Here is a 20,971-nt window from a genome sequence, read left to right on the forward strand (position 1 = left end):
CACACACACACACACACACACACACAAACAAACAAAACAAACACCCTCGTTTTCATGACTTATATGTTCATCGAGATAAGTGTCTGCCCTGCATGTTGATGGGCCTCAGTGGTGGAAGGGATTTGTGATGTATGGCAGCCTGAGGGCCCTAATCAGCCAAATGATTTTTGAATTCGCAAACCTCAGCTGTGATCAATTAGAAATAATGGGTAATCAGTACCGTTCAGATGGAGCTCAAATAATGGAATAAATGAAAATGCAACAGAAGGGATGAACGCAAGCTGCTGAATACGAAGCAGTCGCCCGACTCGCACAAACAGTCACACAAAAAGCGCAATAATTACACTGTGCTGTATTTGCTTTCCCCTCTGTGGACACGTCAGTACAAGGTTCAATAACCTCAACATGGCACATGTGAGTGGCGAGGAGGTTTGTTCAATTTCAGTTATTGTTCCTTGATGATTGCAGTTTAGGTTATATGATCTCATTCCAATTGAACTTTAAAGTGAAATCGCTCCGTTGCTATTGTTCACATTCGTCCTTGCTGTAGCAGTCCATTATCTTGTCAATAACAAAGTGAGAATGTTTATGATTTTTGTTGTAAATAGCGATGGCTTTCACTGAGTCGTTTTATGAAAGTAAATTAATCTGGAGGACATTTCTGAGTTATGTGATGAGGGATTGTTGAAAATGGATATGGATTATAGAATTTGCTCACACTTCTCCCTCAAAATTATTGGCATAAATTATTGTTTGGTGAGTAGGGTTGCAAAATTCCGGGAATATTCCACGAGAATTAACAGGAATAAACTGGGAATGTTGGGGTAATTTAACTGTATGTACCTTGTCATAAGCAGACATGCATGCAAACATGTATAATACAACTTTGAAAAATGACATTTTTTAACTTTATTCTTTCATCGAACAACAAAAACATGAACGTTGAATAAAAAAGGTGTATTCCCTATGATCACCATCCCCCAACCCACTTTTTTTTTTTTTTTGTGTTTTTCCCTGAATCTAAATGTTTTCTTCCTGGACCTCATCAACGTCCTCCTCACGGCTGTAAAGTTAGTCTACTGTATACAAATAAACTTGGTATTAAAATGAACATGAACAAGTAATCAACATGCTAGGTAATGACAAACAGTGTTGGGAAAGTTCACTTTCTACATGAACTAGTTCAGTTCATAGTTCACACATTTTAAAATGAACTAGTTCAGTTCATAATTCAAAATGTTGAACTAAGTTCACAGATCCAAAAAATGAACTAGTTCAGTTATTTTTTTCAATATGTTGCAGCTATAATTGAAATCTCTATCTGTCTGCAATACCGCTCTTGGCCTCTACTCAACTCGGCGCTCTCACACTTGCCAGACAAAGGGCTGAAACGTTCAGACACTGATGACAAAGACGTTCAAAAACAACAGAACGTTTTCTGTTTACGTTTATGTTTCTGTCAGACAATGTTCCCAACCAGCTGCATTCAGGGTCCAGCTGAGCTAGGCGTGCATAGTCTTGTTCTCAACTACACTTAAGTCCCCTGTTATATGCTTTTGCAAAAAAACTTAGGCACATTTTTCTTTTTTCAAAATTCCCGAGCCAAAATTCCCGTGGAAACTTTCCGGAAACTTACCGGAAACTTTCCGCCCCTTTGCAACCCTATTGGTGAGTCCAGATGGGCTCCACATATTTCTCCTTGAACCTGGCAACTATGGATTTGTCAACTTGATGAGCAGCAGGCTGACAAGTAAAGCACTCGGCCATGTGCTCATCAAAGTAGAGTAACAACTAGTAACCTTTCCAGAATATAAACACATGCCGGCTGAATCATGTTATCACATCTCTGCCACCCTGAATAGGATCAGCGGTTAGAGGTAATGGATGGATGCATATCACAGCCCTTCTTACCGGCGCGCTGGTGATTTCTCGGTCATTGAAGACGAGACGGAGCTCAGCGTCGTCACTCAGACTCTCAGTCTGAAGCCAAAGACGTACGTTGCCTTGCTCAGAAACCTCCACCTGCCAGTCCGACTTCAGGGCTATCACTGCAAAAAAACAACAAAATAAACAGAGCATTCGGGCCTTCAAGCTGAAGGAGTTTAGATGATCATTTAATCAACGTCGAGAACGTAATGTGTGCGTTTTGCTTTGTCTTTTCAACATGAATGTACTGTATTTTCAAGTCAAAATAACAGTGCATCAATACCAAAAAAATCATGTAGGCTTATCACATTTTATGGGGAGAATAACCTTTTTCAAAGTATGATTTATATTGTCTTTTGTACATACGTGGATTTCTGACTTGCCAGCTGAGTTCTTTGAGTCGTTCAAGGTCTGCAAAGAAGCCAAACGGTAGCTGAAGGTTAATTCAACTTTGAACAGGACTAACAATTCTTAGCCCGTAGCCCTATTGTCAAAGAACAACGGGTCCCATGGCTCTGTTTTCAAGCTGAAAGCTGATTGAGAACATATGCTCAGTTGGACCGTTGACCTTGTGGAATAGGTCTTGAGGTGCATAATTATTTGCTTGAGAGAAAGCGTGACAACCCTTCAAATTAAAAGTCCTGCTATTCGTGCTGCCGTCAGCTCAATAAACACAGGAGGCGACCGATGTGGAATTAATCGTTCTTGTCGTTGTGCCTGAGGTGAAGTTTTGAACTGTACAAGACAAGTTTCTTAACCTTCTGCTCTCTCTCAGCTTACCTTCAGCTGTGAAGTCGTAGCTGGACGACTGGTTTGAGTTGTCGCTCATCTCAACTGTGTAGAGACCCAGATCCTCCTCAGAGGGGTCTGTGAAGGTGAGCACCGACCTGAAGTTGAAAAAACAAACAGATCAGCACCTTCTTGTTTATCTGTCCACCCTGCAGCACCCGCGGGTGATGGTGATGATGATGGAGCTGCTTAGTGCCGTCAGCCGTCGTTAACTGTGTGCTCTCTGTCCCGATAGTGTCTTCCCGATGTCTTTCAGCTCGCTATTGTTTTACATGATATCAACGAGGGGAACAGTGGGCAGACAGACTTCCCCTTAAGCTAAGAGAAGAGATAATTAAAGGAGACTGACCTTTAATGGTAATCCCAGTGAGAAAAGCTTTAAAACTATTTGCTTTACACAGCAAATGTAATTGGCCTGGACCAAACCTAATCCCTCTCTCTCTGTATTTAAATCCTGTTATATTATTATATTATCTATCCAAAGTCGCAGGTTAAACAGCATTCCTCACAAATTGAATAAGCCAGTCTAAATATCACCTCTCGTTCCAGCAGACTGCCGCAGACTGCTTGGATATAAACAAGCGCAGACGTACCCGTCCTTCTTGGCGTCTGCCCGGGCCCTGCTGGCATCGATGGGCTCTGTGTAGTTCTTGTTCCACAGACACTTGCTCTCGTCGTCAGTGTCATCAGCCTCGTAGCCCAGAAAGATGAAACCATCGTCGTCCACTCCAATCTCGACATTTTTGGCATCTGAAGGTGAACGAGTCGGTTAGTACGGCGGCGGCGTGCTGCAGACACTATCAGCAAATTTAGAGCTGGCAAAAATTATACTTTGATTTATCCTCTACACATGGTGCACATGCTGTATATTTCATTGTTCTTCAGAAATAAAAAATGAGCACATTTGTATGAAAATACAAAAAAATATTTTTTTTATTTCTAATTTGCATTTTTCACCACTTAATTTCTTTCCCTGCAAGTGCTTGAAAGTCAAATAATAAATAATATAGTGCGTTCCAATGGGTTAAAACATTTACTGCCAGATTAAAGAGAACCGATGTTGGCATGAAAAGATGCATTTAAAGGAATAATTCAAAACTTTGGGAAATCTGCTTTCTTGCAGAGAGCAAGATGAAACAATCGATATCTCTCTCAAGTCTCTCAAACCAAATGCACGTGAACTAATCCTTTGAAAGGCATTTGACATGTTTTATCCGTACATCCATGAAGGTCCCTGAAAGTGTGTGGAGGATTTCCCTATTATCATATCTTAGATCCAGAAACCTCCAACAAGACTTAAAAATATATATATATATATCAAAATTTAAATGACTGGAATCGTGCTGGCTGACCTGTTTGGGACTCGACTGTCACTGGCTCACTGGACAGGGAGGCACAGCCCACTCCAGCCTCATTGACAGCCAACACACGGAGACGGTAGGTCTGACCCGCCTGAAGATCAGACACCTGGATGTCATAAAAAAACACATGAAATATTTGCAGCTCATTGTCATAATGTATCATGACTATTTAAACATTTGGAGCCACAGAAACACAGGAGGAATGAAATGTGGTGTTGGATTTTGGGAGTAAAAATAATGATCATATACTCTCGTACTCGATACAATACAGCAATAGTTCACCCCATCAGATAATGGATGAATCCCAAAGATAAATTGATGTTATCTTTAACTGTAGCTCGTAAACATTCTTACAGCTCCAGTCACCTTGTGATGTGTGTCATAGATCGGCTTTTCATTCAAAGCAGTCCAGTCGTCTGATTGGTCCCCCTGGCTGATTTCCAGGAAATAGCCAGTGACAGGGCTCCATCCCTCGTACAGCGGAGCCGCCCACAGCAGCACCAGGGAGCCGTCCCTCACCTCCCTGAACTGCACGTCATAGGGACAACCTGAGGGAGAGGAGACATGCTGTATATCAGAGCCCATGCTTCGGTACAGGGGAGCTTCAAGTGCAACAAAAGGAAAACAGTGTGGCCAAAAAACTGGAATAAAATAAAAATAAATACAAATTAAATAAAAAAACAAGGAAATATATTGCCTCGGTGGCCGTATAAAATGCAACCAAACAGGACTTTCTGGAAAGTCAGAACAAAACAAATCAGAAACTACAGTAAAGTCAAAAGTCAAAACGAGTACAGTGACTTTACTTAATCTATCCCCACTGACTCCATGCCGCACTTGGTAGTTCATTTGCTTAATGATTTCACTTTTAAATTATTAACGGCACAGAGGAAAGCCCATTTGCCAAGATGAATGCCCTGTGCTTTAAAAGTGGCATGTGTGAGAGAGCCTGCCTCCATTTTCAATATTAATGTCACAAGAAGCTTATCGGAGCGGGGCCATAACTGCTGAACCACCACATAGTGACTTTGAGTGTGTGTGTGTGTGCACATACAGTTTGTGTGTTTGTAATATTAATGCAATGGGTGTGCTTTTACCTTTTAAAATCCTATCTATGCCCCACCAACATTTTATTGATGAAAATCTAAAGATTGTTTTCTGTCCACAGTCCAAATACGAGAAGAGAGAAGTTGATATTTCCATCAGAGCCTCCTTCAGACTTTCTTATTTCATGGACTTTTTTTGCTGGTGGATGGTTTTTCATGTTCATATATTTTAATTACGGTTAATATTCGACAGTAAAGACACATGAATACAACATCTATCAAAACGAAGCCCAGAAACAACAGTTTCTTGTTTGCAAAGGTGCAAATTCATATTTTATATTAAGGAAACTATTTTAATTATTGTTACTGCATCAACAATACAGCGGAGGAGAAAATTACTTATCACTGTCTTTCAGGCGCTAGATCGATTTAAATGTAACTATAAATTAAAAAAAGACATCTATACTATTCATAAAAAGTAACAAAAAGTATAAATATCTGTCTTTGTTCGCCACTTTTTCAGAGCAGCTGATGGGGGAGTCAGAGTCTTGCTCAAAGGCACTGAAGCAGCGCAGACATGCAACACTGAAGGACAAGTCGTACATATGCAGCACATCATTTCCAATTTCTACCTCCACATTAATAGCGTAATATGCAAATAGACCATTTAAAAAAAATCGATTTTGTTGTGAGAAGACTGTTTGCACTTTTTAATGGTTTGATTAAATGAAAAGAACATGTTGGCGAGTGGTAATGGGTCCTCCAGTTGATGGATGGTCTTTGTATCTATCTAATCTCCCTTCCCCAGCCCGGGTCAATACACTTTCAGTTTTGTGAACTAACAGCCTTTAGAAGAAACTGCAGGTCAGGATGTTAATGGCTGAGGCTCAAATTCTGAAAGCTGTGAAATAATTGGATAATTTAAAAAAACAGATTAATTTCATACATCTCACATTCATCTTTTTTTTTGACTTGTAGAAGCAAGAGTTGGAAGCTAATCCTGCACAAACATGCAATCTACACAAGTGTGATGTGGAAAACTGAAACCTTCAGTGCATCTACACTGAGAATGGAGCCGTCAGAGGAGAACATCTTGAGTTCAAGTTTTATAAAGGCAAAATTTTGCATGTTCAGAGATTCTAGATTTCTCAATGAGGCACGGTTAAATGTCGTTTTCTAACATGGACATTTGGAAAAGATACACAAATTATTCAAAGAAGACTATTTTATGTGTCTTACAACATGTTAGGAGAAGATATTTAAATAATCCGACAAGCATTAAGATATTGTGCAGGAAGGTTTTCACTTGTCACCTGTCACACACTCTTCTCAGTCCTCTCTGGAGTTACACTCTGTGTATGGACCGATCTGAAGGAGGTGACATTTTGTCCTCACCTGGCTCTGGCATGGTCCACTTCTCACACAGGAAAGCTTCACTGGCCTCAGAGGGCTTCCCCACGCCGGCCATGTTGGCAGCAAACACACGGAATTGGTATAAGTTTCCACTCGTCAGGTTGCAAACCTGTGGATTCACATCAGGCACAGAACAACTGACTCACTTTGAGAATGTTGGTAGTATCCTTCAGCCAAGGTTACTTTTTATTACGTTAAAATGGGACAAATGGTTTGAAAAAACACACACATATGTTACATCTCTCAGCTCAAATAAGCCAAAGATCTTTAGTTGATTGCTGGTTTTCTTTCTCTGACTTCTGAAGTTAGAAGATTTAAAAGTATTCAGAAGGAAAAGAAAAAAAGAAACTGAAATATTCTGGCGCACTTATATTTTCACATGAAGTGTCTATTTCATTTTTATGTTTTTAAGTTTGTTAACTCAAAAGCCTTGAAGAGAAGACACAATTAACTATCTATCGGATTTCTCGGGTACAATACAGTGCTTGTTTTATCAGAGATTTGTAGATTATAAATTGGTTACATTGTTTGTTTTTTGTGGCATTGTTTAAAAATATATGTGTCCATAAAACCTTCATTCCAACATATATACAAAATTGTCTCACACTTTTTTTCTCGAGGAAAACACGGATCAGTCGGCACGTCACACAGGACCAAAGGTCCCCGGTTGTACAGTTACACCCCTCCAGACTCAAGCAGGCATTTTACAAGGTATTAGCTCTGCTGCTGCCACCGTGTTTTTTTGCAGCGCCCCCGGTGCACTCTGGCTTTGGGAAGAGAAGGGATTCAGCCTCATTGATCAGCTTATTGATCTTCCTATTCACAGCCACTTAGACTGTAAGGCCCTTATCGCCACCGTGAATGGTTGTGAACTGTGCTAATAATCAATGCTGCTAATTGACACAACCAGAGGAAGCACAGTAATGGCAATCGCTATCTAACCCCCCCCCCCCCCCCCCCCCCACACCTATATATACCAGTCCCTTCATTATCTGTAGATCCTTCTCTAACCACATTTAGATAGAACGACAACCTCCTTATCAGATTGATATACAGTTCACCCTGAGGAATGCAGAGGTGAACAAGTTGTCTGCCAAAATAAGTGGAGGAGAGTAGAGCTTTCATCCACTAGATGGCGAACAGGCTCCACTTGAGTCCTTTGGCATATATATTTCTGTCATCTTCCAGTGGGAAACATCAGCAGGTTCGGCCGTTGGGAGACTGAAACCATGAGCTGTGCTTCATCATGACAAACTCACTCACAATACAGCAAACCTGATATTTTATTATATGTATATTTAGCGATTGGAAGTAACTCGGTACATTTACCGTAGTACTGTTCTGCAATTTTGACTTTACTTGCATATGTCCATTCAATGCTTCTCCTTCTTCTTTTTTTTTTTACAAAAAAAATAAAAAAGGATTTTATTCTATATATTTATTATAAAACATGTGATAAGCTTAGAAACTGTGACGGTGGTTCCCAGCATATTTGGCTTGTAATTGGGTCCTCGTCATGTTTCAGGTGTCTATGAGTTGTTAGCAGTTCCAAAGATTTCCATTCTATTTCTCTTAATAACTTAAATTATGACTTGGTTACCTTGTTGTGAGCAGTTATAACGTGCTTACAACAAGGTCATGATTTCTGGAAAGTTGTTGTTTGCCATAACGTCCCATTGTATATTGGAGAGAAGGCAGACGTTCCTATGGCGATACCTCCAAAACAACCAAAACAATGTAGATTGATAAATAGTGAAAAATATGTATTTTAGGTTAACTGTCCTAGTTCATTCTGCTGATAATACTTCTGTATTTTCCCGAGGAGGTTTTTAAATGAAGGACTTTCACTTGCAATTAGGTATTTTTACAGTGTTTTGTTGGTATTTGACTTAAGTAAGTAATCGGTGTACGGATGGTTTGTGGAATTTAAATCCAAGGAGAGAAAAATAAAATATTTTATTTGGTGACATCCTGAAGTCATTTACATTTTATGCACACCTTCAACCTGAAATAGAATCAACATCCAAATTATGATCTAAATTGCAACTGGGAGGTCAGCAGCCGGATTTAAAAATAATAACATAAAACAGCTAAAGTGTGAAGTGGAGACGGCACATTGCTCATTTGCCCCAAAAGTGGGAGCTGCATGTTCTCACCAGAGGGTTCCTTCTTCGGGTTCTCCAATCCTCAAGACTCTGCACTTCACAACATGTGCGGCTAATCTTCCCATACAGTCATTTTCTTTCTAATTGGCTTTGTCTTTGTTTTCCCCAGGAGCTAAAAACAACCACTCACATACAACACATTTGAACAATGTCTAATTACGGAGCACCTGTAATCTCCCCAAGACAGGTTAAAGATTGAACTTTTCTCCAGGTCTCCATGGACACTGCTTGTTGCCTGGTGACACAGCCAATGTGGATGAGGGAGCTTTAGCCAGTATTTCCATTACTTTGATGCCACTGCTAAATGGAGAGGTAACTTGTATTTGTATAATTATAATAAAAGGAAGCCCTTATCATAAGTGACAAGAGATATCTTTCTTGATTGGGAGGATGATTGTTTCTCCTTCATCAAATGCTGATAAAGTAATTATTTGTTGTTGTACTCTGTCGTGCATTACGGACACTGCAAGTTCACATGTGCATTATGTAAAACAGCTTTCGAGATTGCTTCATGCATATGATGTGAAAGGAGCAAAAGTATACACTCAGAAACAAGAGTCTCCAGGCTCTGAGAGACAGTACTTAGCACGCTGTGACCTACATGTGAAAGTTACATACATGCTCACAATGACAGTGATAACATGTTAATGCTTAGCAGGTATAATCCTTTTAATGTTCACAATCATAATTTAGCGTGTTAGCATGGTAAATTGCTATTTAGAACAAAAAATGTACAGCTGAGGATGATGGAAATGTCATTAGCTTTGCAAGTATTTGGTCATAAACCAAATGATATACTGTGAAACCCCATTTTATTCATTCTCTATTTGAATTCATCTTTATCTAATATAGCAAGGATACTCCCATTGCGTTTTTTAATCTCTTCTACAAGGGAGGCCAAGATGGCAGCAAAAAAACACACAAAATAGCAGACAACAGACAATAGCAGATAACAAAATGTCTCTGTAGCTCCTTCTGCTACTAATTATGTTTGGCGTCAGTAAAGAACATAGATAAGAGGCAGTGGAATATGGCCTGATACAGAAATGTGTAACAATGTCTCATGGTCGTTTAGGGAGGACAAAGATATTTTAAAAAAGCCCAAGAAATGTGGTGCTACAGGATCATCAAAATCAGTATAGGATCACTGCTCTGGGCACCACGAATGTTTGTCCAAAAGTTCATCCATCCAACAATTGTTGAGATTCAGTCTGGAGCAGCGAGTGTACTGACTGACTGATACTACTGACCTTGAACTGCCTCTCTTTGGCAGGCTCGACGTTGACCTCCCTCCACGTTTCCATGCTCTTGTCCATCTGGTCCAGGTAGTATCCACGCACAGGGTCTCCCCCGTGACAGACGGGGGCCCTCCAGCCCAACACCATCTCCGAACCAGTGCACAGCAGCAGGGCGATGGCAGAGGGAGCAGAGGGAACGGCTGGATCGAGCAGAGGGGATTAAAACAGAAGCAAACGTTATATGTGACAGGGGGGAGAACCTCAGAAGGCACCTATTCTTGTTAAATGGACCGAGAAATGCTAATAACTCCCAGGCCAACTACAAATTCATAACCAAACGCTCATATTGAGCATTTCTGTATGAGAAGGAAATAAATATTCATCTCATACTCTGTTTGATAAAAATGTATTCCTCCCAAAGATTTGGACTACAGCCATTTATCCTCAGGTAATGGCTGAGTGGCAGAGTAGATGTGAGGATATTCTGGTGAGTGAGTGGCAAGCAAAATAAGTCATCGCTGCACTTTACTGCGGGCTGCAGAGAGCACTATCTGAGACTGCCACACAGGAAGTACGAAGCTCTTCAACAGGTATACGTCTCCACACAGCTGCAGTACAAACCGACCACAATTACAGCGAGCATGGCATGTTGTTGGAGCACAATCTCAGTGGGCTATGATGACATTAAAGAGTGTTGTTTGACATTACATGCTGTATGAGTTGAATAAAAGATTGGAAAGAATACATCTTAACTCAAAAGCTACAATGAAAAAGGTAAATGCAAAAAGAGTTATATAACACGCACACATTTCCAACTTTGGAGACAAAACATGCATGCAAAGCTCCTGAGGCTATGAAAGAAAACTACAAAGCATGAATAAGTCTGGAAGCGCTTGTGAAATTGCTTTAAGAAGGAGTCAATAATCTGATAGTTTAAAAGTAGGCCAAGGCATTTAGTGTGCAAAAGTACAATAATTTGATATCACATGCAAAGAAAAGATGTGTTTTGGTCTAAAATCTAACCTTTCAATTACACAGGAAATGTCTCTACGGTGAAATAAAACACGTATCTACTTGTTGTGTTAGTGTTGGGTAGCTCTAAGAATAACACATATGCACAAAACCTTTAACAAAAATATATTTAAATAAATTTTAATCTTACCTGTTGTAAAAAAAAAACTATGCAAGAGTTGCTCGATAAGTAAACAAGTTGGTAAAGACTTAAAATATCCCTGAGTTGTGTCTTGAAGGACATGTTGTGACCTCGCCAGTGCACTTACAAATGGCCGCTTTGACGAGAATGGGGCGAGACTCATCCGAGTAGCTGCTGTTTCCTGCTCGGCTCACCGACTTCACCCTGAACACATATTCCGTTCGGTTCTTGAGGCCATGAACTGTAAATCTGAGAAGATGAGACACGTTCAGAGGTGGCGAATAAACCACATCATCTTTAGCTCCATGTAATCACCTTGTTGCATCCAGACCGGTTTATTTAGGTTCAAACTATTCTTTATTCTTCTCTTCAGGCAGAAACATGAGGACAAAACATTCAGAGACAATGTCTCAACTTTTCTGTCCCTGCTACCTGGTTTTGGGAACAGGCTTGTTGTTGACAGTCTTCCAGTCTTGTTTGCCACTCTCGCTGCAGTACACGTAGTAACCCAGGACGTCGTCCTTGGCTTCGGGCTCCTGCCACTGGAGCAGCACCGAGGTGTCCGTGTCTCTGATGGCCAGGACGGAGTGAGGTGGAGCTGGCACCTCTGATGGGTATCACAAACTTAAATCATCAAATGGAAGTTCAACAAAAGAAAATTCAATCAACTCTCCTTTTGATTTTCACATAGAAAGTGTTCTCCAGAGATGCACAGATATTGGAGAGTTATTATCTCAAGTTCTACACTTAAGTACAACTTTGAGGTACTTGAACTTAAGTATTTCTATTTTACTTTATGGTATTACACCATTTTTTTTTTAGGGATAAATATTGCTCCTAACTATCACCTACTTTTCAGATTATTATATAGAATATGATCAACAAACCAAATATGATACATTCTTAGAGATAAAAACCTGCCATCAGTATACAGAATAGTTCAAATGAGCACCAACATTAGATTGCTGCTCATATATTAATTATTACATCATTATGATTTAGTATAATGTAACACTCTAAAAGGGGGCAATGCTGTATCATGAGTCAATTTACTTTCAGCAAATTTCAATTTGTATTTTTCACACTGAGTGCAATATTACTACTTCTTTTAACTTCAGTATGGAATCTGAGTACTTCTTCCAGCTTCCATTGAGTTGCAGGCTATGAAACATACCGTATCACTAAACAAATCACGATTATTATTATTATTATTATTATCAAACCCGAGGTAAACTGCAAATTGTGATCCTGACGCAAGTGTGCAGCTACACAAGCGGGCAGATGAGTTACGATGATCTATGTTCGCATAACTACAAAATCCAATTGACCGTCACAACCGGCAGAGCAATTGATGCTTACAGTATCGTACGTAGCACATTTCTCACCTTGTGGCTTCGCCAAGGAGATCGGGGCACTCGGCTCAGAGGGGTCACTGACTCCGTACTTATTGATGGAGCGCACTCGGAAGCAGTACTGCTTGCCCTTGGCCAGGTCAAACACTGGGAACCTGGGAGAGTTTACCTCCATGTCCAGACTGGCCAGCTCCCAGCTGCTCTTCCCTGCCAGGGACTGATCCCCCCACAAAACAAAGACAACTTGAAAGCACCATCTACATCTATCTCAAGGACATGTTAATTATTCAGTCTCTTTCAGACATGCTGGAGGATTCAACCTGCTAGGACTGGCAAAAAAAATGTATAATCTTTACTGTGTGGTTGCAAAGATCTGGATTCAGAGCATTAATATATCTGCAAACAACTATTTGCGAAGTAAAGATATAGTGGAGTAATATCTACCTGAGCATAGATTGTCCCTCTGTGTGTGTTGTTATCTGAGCCTCTCATTGCTTTTTTGACATAGCGGGACGGGCCACAAGTGCTTTTAGTGCATGTTTGTGCTTGTGAGCATGCTAACTTTAGCATGCTAACTTTAGCTCACAGCCATCGCTCTATACTGCTCTCATACAGACGTAACAGCTGTTAACGTCTCAGTGGAAGCGTAGCGCCCACCCTTCGGTTCTCCTTCAGATAAACACTGTTAGCTCCGTCTGCAATGTTGTCCTAGTTTGCACTGTTAGAGCTGTTCGCACCATTCGGGGGTTCAGCCGACGCCATGTTTGAGAGCCATTGGAAATGTTTGCCCCTTTAACTGGTGATTATTGCAGACAAGAGCAACAATAAATAAAGATCAGCTGGTGTGATTGGCAGAGGTGTGGATTTTAAGTTTCAGAAAGGCAAACGAAAGTGCAGATGATCTTAAACAAATCCCAAGATGAAGCCAAAAAGACAGATGGACATGCAGATAAACTACTGGCTTATATTGACATCTTTCTTAATCTTTATCAATTAATCGTTTCAGCTAATGATGCTAAATGACATTAACCTTCTCTAGTCTGAGTTTACTTTTCTGTTATCCTCCTCAGAGTTACCATTATTTCCTTCTCTAGCTCCATGTTTGAAGAAGAAATACTAACAAAAGGGTACATTAAGGAGATCAGGGATTATAAAGTGCTTGCTCAAGGGCGAATGGGATATTTGAATGTTCACCTCATTACATAAGCAGAAGTGAAGCAGCAGACTTTAGTAATTTCAGCGGCCTTTGACAGATTTGACAGTTTTATTACCACGGCAACTTACAAAAGTCCAATAAAAAAAAATCTATTTCCTGTGTCAGTTTTCCAATTATTGGAGCTATGGAAGCTGTTGGGTGTGTGGGTTGATATTGGAGAGCTGAAGCCCTTTATTGTTATAATGAACAGGTCGGTGCCTTTGAGAAAAGGTTTGTTATTTTGGCGTCCTTTTGAACACTGAATTTAAAAAAATCTCACTATTTAAGCTGTTTCTTTTATAGGCATATAATCACGATTTATTTGAATTTATTTGAAACCAAACCTTTAGATCACAGATCCAGGTAGTTTTTAAATCACCAGTTAGAATATATGCAAGCAAGAACATTAAACCAATGGCAAAGTGCAAGGCACAAAAGAGGAACATCGAGGTCTGCTCGCTTTTAATGAGTCCACAAATTCCCACTTAAACTGGCACAGTAGTAGAAGTGTGTATGTTTCTTGTGTCTCTTTAATTAGTGCTACGGTCAGGAGCCTGCTGTTAATTTGGCTCACACTCCAGCAACGGACTGCCTAAACCCAGCAAGACAATGGAGGAACTGATGATGCAAGAAAATGTATCCTTGTGCTCAGCGGATGAATCTTACTATTTACAAAGGGGGTTAGAGTTTGAATATATTCATACTTCTTGTGTGGATCTTGTGTGTACGAGATAGCATGTCTGTATCTGCTCGCTTGAAAACCGCTTTGTAGGTGTGTTTGTGCTTTTTCTTGTTTTCTATTCCCTGAAATGTTACACATTGTACCTTTTAAGGGGCTCCTGATGGCAAATAGCCAGCAAACTGGTGCCTATTTGGTTTCATCCAGCATATATGGAGCAACACATTCATTCATTTAAAGTCATGTGTCTGGGAACCTGGACAAAGTAAATCCAATATTTAATCTACTTTTAGCTCTGTTTTACTCTCCACTAACGCATTTCACATTTTACAGGTTAAATGCTCCATAATGTTCAGCAGCTAGTCGCTCACTGTGACTGTCTTTGGTTTGGTATTTGGCAGGTAGGTGACAGCTGTCTGCTGTTGCTGCTGGAAAAGATGATGATGATGAGCAGTGAGACTACATTTATATAAAGTTGTGGTAAAACCAGAACAATGAGCTGAAAGATGCTAAAAACAACATCCATATGATTTTGGTGAAAGGTATGTTGGTTTGTTACTACAAAACCACAAAACACCAAACCATCTGACCTATTTCTGATTTTAATTTACTGCCCCCTAAACAACAAATCATGTATATGTTGCATAACCTCTGCCCAGTTATATTACGTTCTCAGACTGATTTCGCACCTTCAAGGCCGCTATTGGTCTGTTTATTTAAATATGCTATGAAGATGAACTTTCTGAGACCCAAAACGTGAGAGGGATAACCAAGTAGTCCGCCTTTACTTTGCAGTAATGCAGTTGTTATTATAACTGTCGCTGAAGGTTCTTCTCAATCATTCAGCTCGTGTGATGGTGGGATGTCTTGCAGTCAAAAATTACTTAAAATAAAGATATTTAAATATATAAATATATAAGTTCTCCTTGACAACACAGCTCAAAGATAGCAGCCTACTCTCTAAATGTCAGATGTCTTTGCTTCCTGGAATTTACCAGCTTTCAAAACCCTCAATGCTCTCCCAAACTTCATAAAACAATAATATTACAATCAACTTATGTCAGAAAAAAAAGAATGACCTAATTGCAGCCAGTTTTCTGCAAGTTGTCCTTTAGGAAGACCGAGATTAGGTGAAAGGTAAAGGGACAATTATAGAGTAACTGTAATATGAACATTTGTGTGTGCGTGCGTGTGTGTGTGCGTGTGTGTGCATGTGTGTGTGTGTACGTGCGTGTACGTGCGTGTCTGTGTGTGTGTAGACAGACCCGCTCCACGTAGAAGGTGAGTGGCTCACTGCCTCTGGGTTCAGGCTCGGTCCAGCTCAGCACCACGTAGGTTTCGCTCACCTCGCAGGCGTGGACATTGGTGGGAGGGAAAGGAGCTTTGACCCGACCTGCAGAGCAGAGGAGGAGGAAGAGGAGGAGGAAGATGAGGAGGTGGACAAGGAAAAGTTAGAACAAGGTCAGTGAGAATGTGGAGTCCAAAAAGTGCTGGCTGTTTTTTTATATCAAAATATTAGCATCAGGAAATGTAATGCTTTCTCTGTTGGATTTGGCAGGCACACGATGGGTGGAATTTACTTTACTGCCCCAAATTTCAGCTCCATTCCTAAAATATATGCATATAAAATACAGTCAAATGGCTTGAGTCAGCACACTTTCAAAAACTCTCCAAAAGATTCAAGGACGATGGAAGCGTTCTGATTTAGTCTTTTGTGCCCCTCTGTCTCTTTATAAGTCTTTGTTTGTATCCCTTGAAGAGTTACAGAGCTGCAGTCTGGATCAGAGAGGAACTTCAGAGCAAAGAGAGTGCAATGAAATGAAAGATCTGATCTGGTAGAAGAAGGGGTAGAAGTAGCAAGCCTGTGTGTGTGCGTGTGTCGGGGTGTGTGTGTGTGTGTGTGTGTGTGTGTGTGTGTGTGCAGCCTGTAATATTTTCCTCTGTAGTAGCTCTGTAGTCAGCACATTGAATTTGAAATGAAACCACGACTATGAGGTGAAAGTGCTGATGTGTCATTTTGGGCTTGAGGTGGATGTTCACATCCATGTTGGGTGGACAGTGTAGCTCTTTTAATGTTTGCACACAGCGTGACAATGATCCTAAACATGCAGCACATTAAATATAAAGAGATATTTAGGGCCGAATAGGGGAAACTGGTTCACGACAGGTGCCTTTAAACCCGGAGTGTAACCTGAAATAACACCAAATAATTGTAAAAACCAATCAATATTGGAATATTGTTTTAAAATAATGTTTCTTTTTGACTCCTTAAAGTTGTATTTCAAATTTTACACACTATTTTATTCAAAGGAATAGTACAAAGCTGGAGCTAGAACACGATTAGCTTAGCTTTGCATGAAGTCAAGCTAGCGGTTTTCCAGAATATTAAACGATTCAGGAAATCAATTGATTTGTGGCACACTTTTTAAATAAAATACTTAATCTTTGTTCGAGTAAAGTCACGAGTCATTGGCGTTCAAGTAAAGTCACGAGTCAAGTAAAGTTCAAGTAAAGTCACGAGTCAAGTAAAGTTCAAGTAAAGTCACGAGTCAAGTAAAGTTCAAGTAAAGTCACGAGTCAAGTAAAGTTCAAGTAAAGTCACGAGTCAAGTAAAGTTCAAGTAAAGTCACGTGTCAAGTAAAGTTCAAGTAAAGTCACGAGTCATTGGCGTTACAATCCAACTCGAGTTGTGAGTCTTTATGGCTTAAGTCAAGTCAAAATCCATTAAATGTGTGACCCGTCTCTAATCCAAGTCATGTGACTCGAGTCGACACTTCCGCTATTTGATGGATTAAAAAATCATTTAAAATGTGTATTTGCTTGAATGTAACTTTCTCTTTCCGTCATCTGATTACTTTGATAAACGCTGCACACAAACACACTTCTCTTTCTTTCACACACACTTTCTGACAAGCTACTTTCTGCTCCATTAAAGAACAGGGTGTAAACAAATATGAATCCACTGTCCTTGCTATATTTATTTTTTGGTTGCCTCGTCGAAAACATCTTCCTCCTCCTCTCCCTTTATCTCTGTCTTTGAGTTACATTGTCAAGGTTAGCAGCCCTCTTCACAGGCATTCACCCTACCTCGGGTCCATTATGTGCATTTAGAAGGACACCACCAAGGACTGTTCATTCTTTTCACTTCTGCAAATGGGGGAAACACTCATTGCCTCAGCCATACCATTACTGCAGCTCTTTGTTAAGTATAATATGAAGATGCATTAAGCCACGAGCACGAGGCAGCCTAAAGGCGAGGAGGCGGCGCCCTGTGTGCAAGGAAAATATAGATGCTATTTTCAAATCACAGGTGAAAATGTTCAATGTTCATGATCTTTTTATGACTTAATTATACACGGTGAAATAAAAATGCGGCATTCTCACCTTCGAGTTCATTTTTGGTAATGGTGACCGTCCTCCCTCTGTCTACTTTGACCACTGAGAAACGGGGGAGACGGAGAGGGAGATGAGGGAACATATCAGTGTAATGAAGTTATACGAGTGCCCGTGATAACACTATTAGTGTTAATGTTAGAGGAGCAGTCACCGGTGAGAGAGCGAGAGACAGACACAGAGAAATTAGAGGGAGCGACATGGAAGGATGGACAGCCGGCTGGAGGCAAGTCAACCTTCTGTCTGTCCTTCATCTGTGGTTAATGATCCACAGCATCGGACCAGAGCCCATCTGTCCTCCCTCGAACACGAACACACACACACACGAACACACACACACACACACACACACACGTCTCTCTCGACCATCCCTCCACTGTATGACGTATTCAACACAACCTTAAACACCTCAAAAGTAGCCTTTTAAGAAACAAAGTGTTACAGTACAGGATGCCGCGAAAAAAGCTGTTGCAGTGACATCTGCACGAAACCTTCCAGTGTTATAAAATGAGAATCCACATCTGCACACATCTGTTTTCTCTGGTGGTGCTGAAAGTGTGCAGGTGTAAACACAGCAACTGAGGCAGATGAGGTGTTTGAACAGCAGGATTGAGTGGTGACAAATTAAAGTGAAAAACCTGTGTGTGAGCTGTGAGTGTGAACATTATTTGAATTGTGTGTTGTGATCCTCACAGTTGCAGATCTCCCCTCTACTTATGGAAGGTTTTGTAGGAGTGACGCCGTGATAGCGACACCGTACACCAGTTATGATATAGCGACCTTTCAATCATGAGGTAGCCATGCCCTTAAGTATGCCCTGCATTATCATCTATTTTACTCTAAATGGCAACATCATTTAGAAAATGGATATCATGCTGCATTGAAGAATACTTGAAACTAGCGATTAAGACCATAAACTCATATTTGCACATTTTCCTCAGGTAAGAAATCAAGTGAGAACAAGTGTCATTTTCTGATAGACTTCTACACACCCATACTTCTATACAACCAGAGTCCTTTTTCCAACCAGAGAGTTGCCCCCTGATAGCTATTAGAGAGAATGCAAGTTTAGGGCACTTCCTCATTGGCTTCACTGGTCCAGAGCCAGGAAAACATGGAGTAATGTGGACTGACAAGTACTGATTGGACAGTTTGGGGCGACTGCATTATGCATCGTCAGCTGAGGTGATCAGGTGATCAGAATTTTGGGATCAACAGCGGGCCATGGTGCACCTTTGTTTATTTATCCTCTGAAACCAGCTCACAGATAAATAATTGAGTACAATCATTAATAATATAAACTGCATCTTGTAATGTAACATAACAGGGGGCACAGTTGTGTGACCGTTACTCATTTCACTCCCTTTTTATAAAGGATCTGGTACACGGCGTGGGACGCAAGCTCTACACGCCTCTGTTTTTAATAGCTTGTCTGATTGAAAGGTCTACGTGGTTGCTCGATGATAAAGCATAAATTCCAAGACCAGCATACTGATTTAACAATGATTAACTTATTAATTTATGCTCAAGTCACATAACTGCAATCACTAAATCTTGGGGTTGTTCTGTTTTTGCTTTCTCACCACTAATTAACTTTGTCTAAACCAAACAGGTCATATAGTTTTTTTCTTTAAATTTGTCACCAATTTGTGTTCATCTACCTGTGGTGACTATCAGTGTGATACTCTATGAGTGTGTGATGTGGTACCTGTGGTCCTGCTGTGTTCCAGGGGGTCTGCAGTGAGGACGGGCTCGGTAGCCTTGGAGGGGCGCCCTGCTCCCGCCTGGTTAACAGCACGAACTCTGAACTGGTACGGAGTTCCTTCCTTGAGCCCAAACATCGGGTAGTAGCACATTTTCTGAATATGCACATTGCAGCGCACCCAATGACCTTCATTGATGTCACATCTGAGAGAGAGAGAGAGAGAGAGAGAGAGAGAGAGAGAGAGAGAGAGAGAGAGAGAGGCATTTAAATAAGAGGTAAACAAAGAACAAAACACATAATAGTATATTCAGTGTCACATTATGGAAACAATTTTAAAGCATTGTAGGCGACACAACAACACATCTAAGTCAGTAAGTATCCAACCCAGACCCACAATTGTGACCAGACAGCGACATATAAAAATAAGGGGCCTCCAAACACAGCGAAAAACAACCTTTTTAAAGTAGAACGCAAGCTCAGATTATACAACATCCATAACAAACTGTTGCAACTTGAAAAAAAAAAACAAAGACAGGAAAGAGTGCAGTTTTATAGGGAACTAGGTGTCTTACGTTGTCCTCTCCTCACCCAAAAAGACACACACATACAGTGTGTACAAACACGTACAGGACAATCCTGTTTGATTGGTGTTAGTGATAAGTGCAGCGCCTGTTCTCCTGCGGGAGTCTTTCACTCTGTTAACATAGAGTTGAGGGCTGATACTTATCATGTACACCATTCATCTCATGTGAACACTGCCAAATAGATACAACCTCACTGCTGGCCACCACCACCAGCGGCATCTTTATCTGCCCTAATCTAATTTCCACAACAGCGGCATGCATGTTCAGCAGGATGGATGTACTGTATGTCTTTTGATGATTTGCAATACAGGACATGGCGGCGAACACTTTAGAACACTTTTTATGGAGATTAAATCAGTGTGAGTTCACTGTGTGAGATACATTTTTACTGGCAATGGAAAATCAAATGCAGTCAAAAGACTTTTCATCAATACTCTAAATATTTGTTTCTACTGAAGCACATGTGAAAAAGAAGAAAATCAGCCATATGTAAAGAAAAACAGATTTTACTGCAAGTTTATTATTATGAACAGATAACAATAATTGAAAAACCAATAAACCAGTAATAAATAGATTTGTTATCTTGACAATCTGCTATTTTAAATATGAAAAATACAGAGTATCAAATAAAGAACAATAATGAAGTTGAAAGGTAAAAAAAAATATTTTAACAAATTAATAGTTATTTTTTTACAATTGTTACAATCTTCAATCAAAAATGCTTAATAACCTCTAGTTCCTGTTGGTCACACCCACATCAGCTCATTCTGTACACCTGTCTGTCACACCTACCTCATCAGCTCATTCTGTACACCTGTCTGTCACACCTACCTCATCAGCTCATTCTGTACACCTGTCTGTCACACCCACCTCATCAGCTCATTCTGTACACCTGTCTGTCACACCCACCTCGTCAGCTCATTCTGTACACCTGTCGGTCACACCCACCTCGTCAGCTCATTCTGTACACCT

The 20,971-nt window shown here is 40.4% G+C and overlaps 1 protein-coding gene across 1 annotated transcript in view; it reads right to left on the reverse strand.

The window, feature by feature from the left end:
* myom3 (myomesin 3) overlaps positions 1–20,971 on the reverse strand; it is a 47,979-nt gene that overhangs the window by 6,606 nt on the left and 20,402 nt on the right. Inside the window, exons 11-24 of the mRNA XM_034554410.1 lie at positions 19,419–19,618; positions 17,702–17,755; positions 15,583–15,710; positions 12,477–12,660; positions 11,524–11,698; positions 11,219–11,340; positions 9,951–10,138; positions 6,518–6,644; positions 4,443–4,624; positions 4,068–4,182; positions 3,309–3,465; positions 2,707–2,813; positions 2,293–2,337; positions 1,912–2,048 (exon numbers count right to left, since the gene is read on the reverse strand). Coding sequence (XP_034410301.1) covers positions 1,912–2,048; positions 2,293–2,337; positions 2,707–2,813; positions 3,309–3,465; positions 4,068–4,182; positions 4,443–4,624; positions 6,518–6,644; positions 9,951–10,138; positions 11,219–11,340; positions 11,524–11,698; positions 12,477–12,660; positions 15,583–15,710; positions 17,702–17,755; positions 19,419–19,618 — 1,921 coding nt within the window. The remainder of the gene's footprint in view (positions 1–1,911; positions 2,049–2,292; positions 2,338–2,706; positions 2,814–3,308; positions 3,466–4,067; positions 4,183–4,442; positions 4,625–6,517; positions 6,645–9,950; positions 10,139–11,218; positions 11,341–11,523; positions 11,699–12,476; positions 12,661–15,582; positions 15,711–17,701; positions 17,756–19,418; positions 19,619–20,971) is intronic.

Source organism: Cyclopterus lumpus, chromosome 16, assembly GCF_009769545.1.
Source record: "Cyclopterus lumpus isolate fCycLum1 chromosome 16, fCycLum1.pri, whole genome shotgun sequence".
NCBI lineage: Eukaryota > Metazoa > Chordata > Actinopteri > Perciformes > Cyclopteridae > Cyclopterus > Cyclopterus lumpus.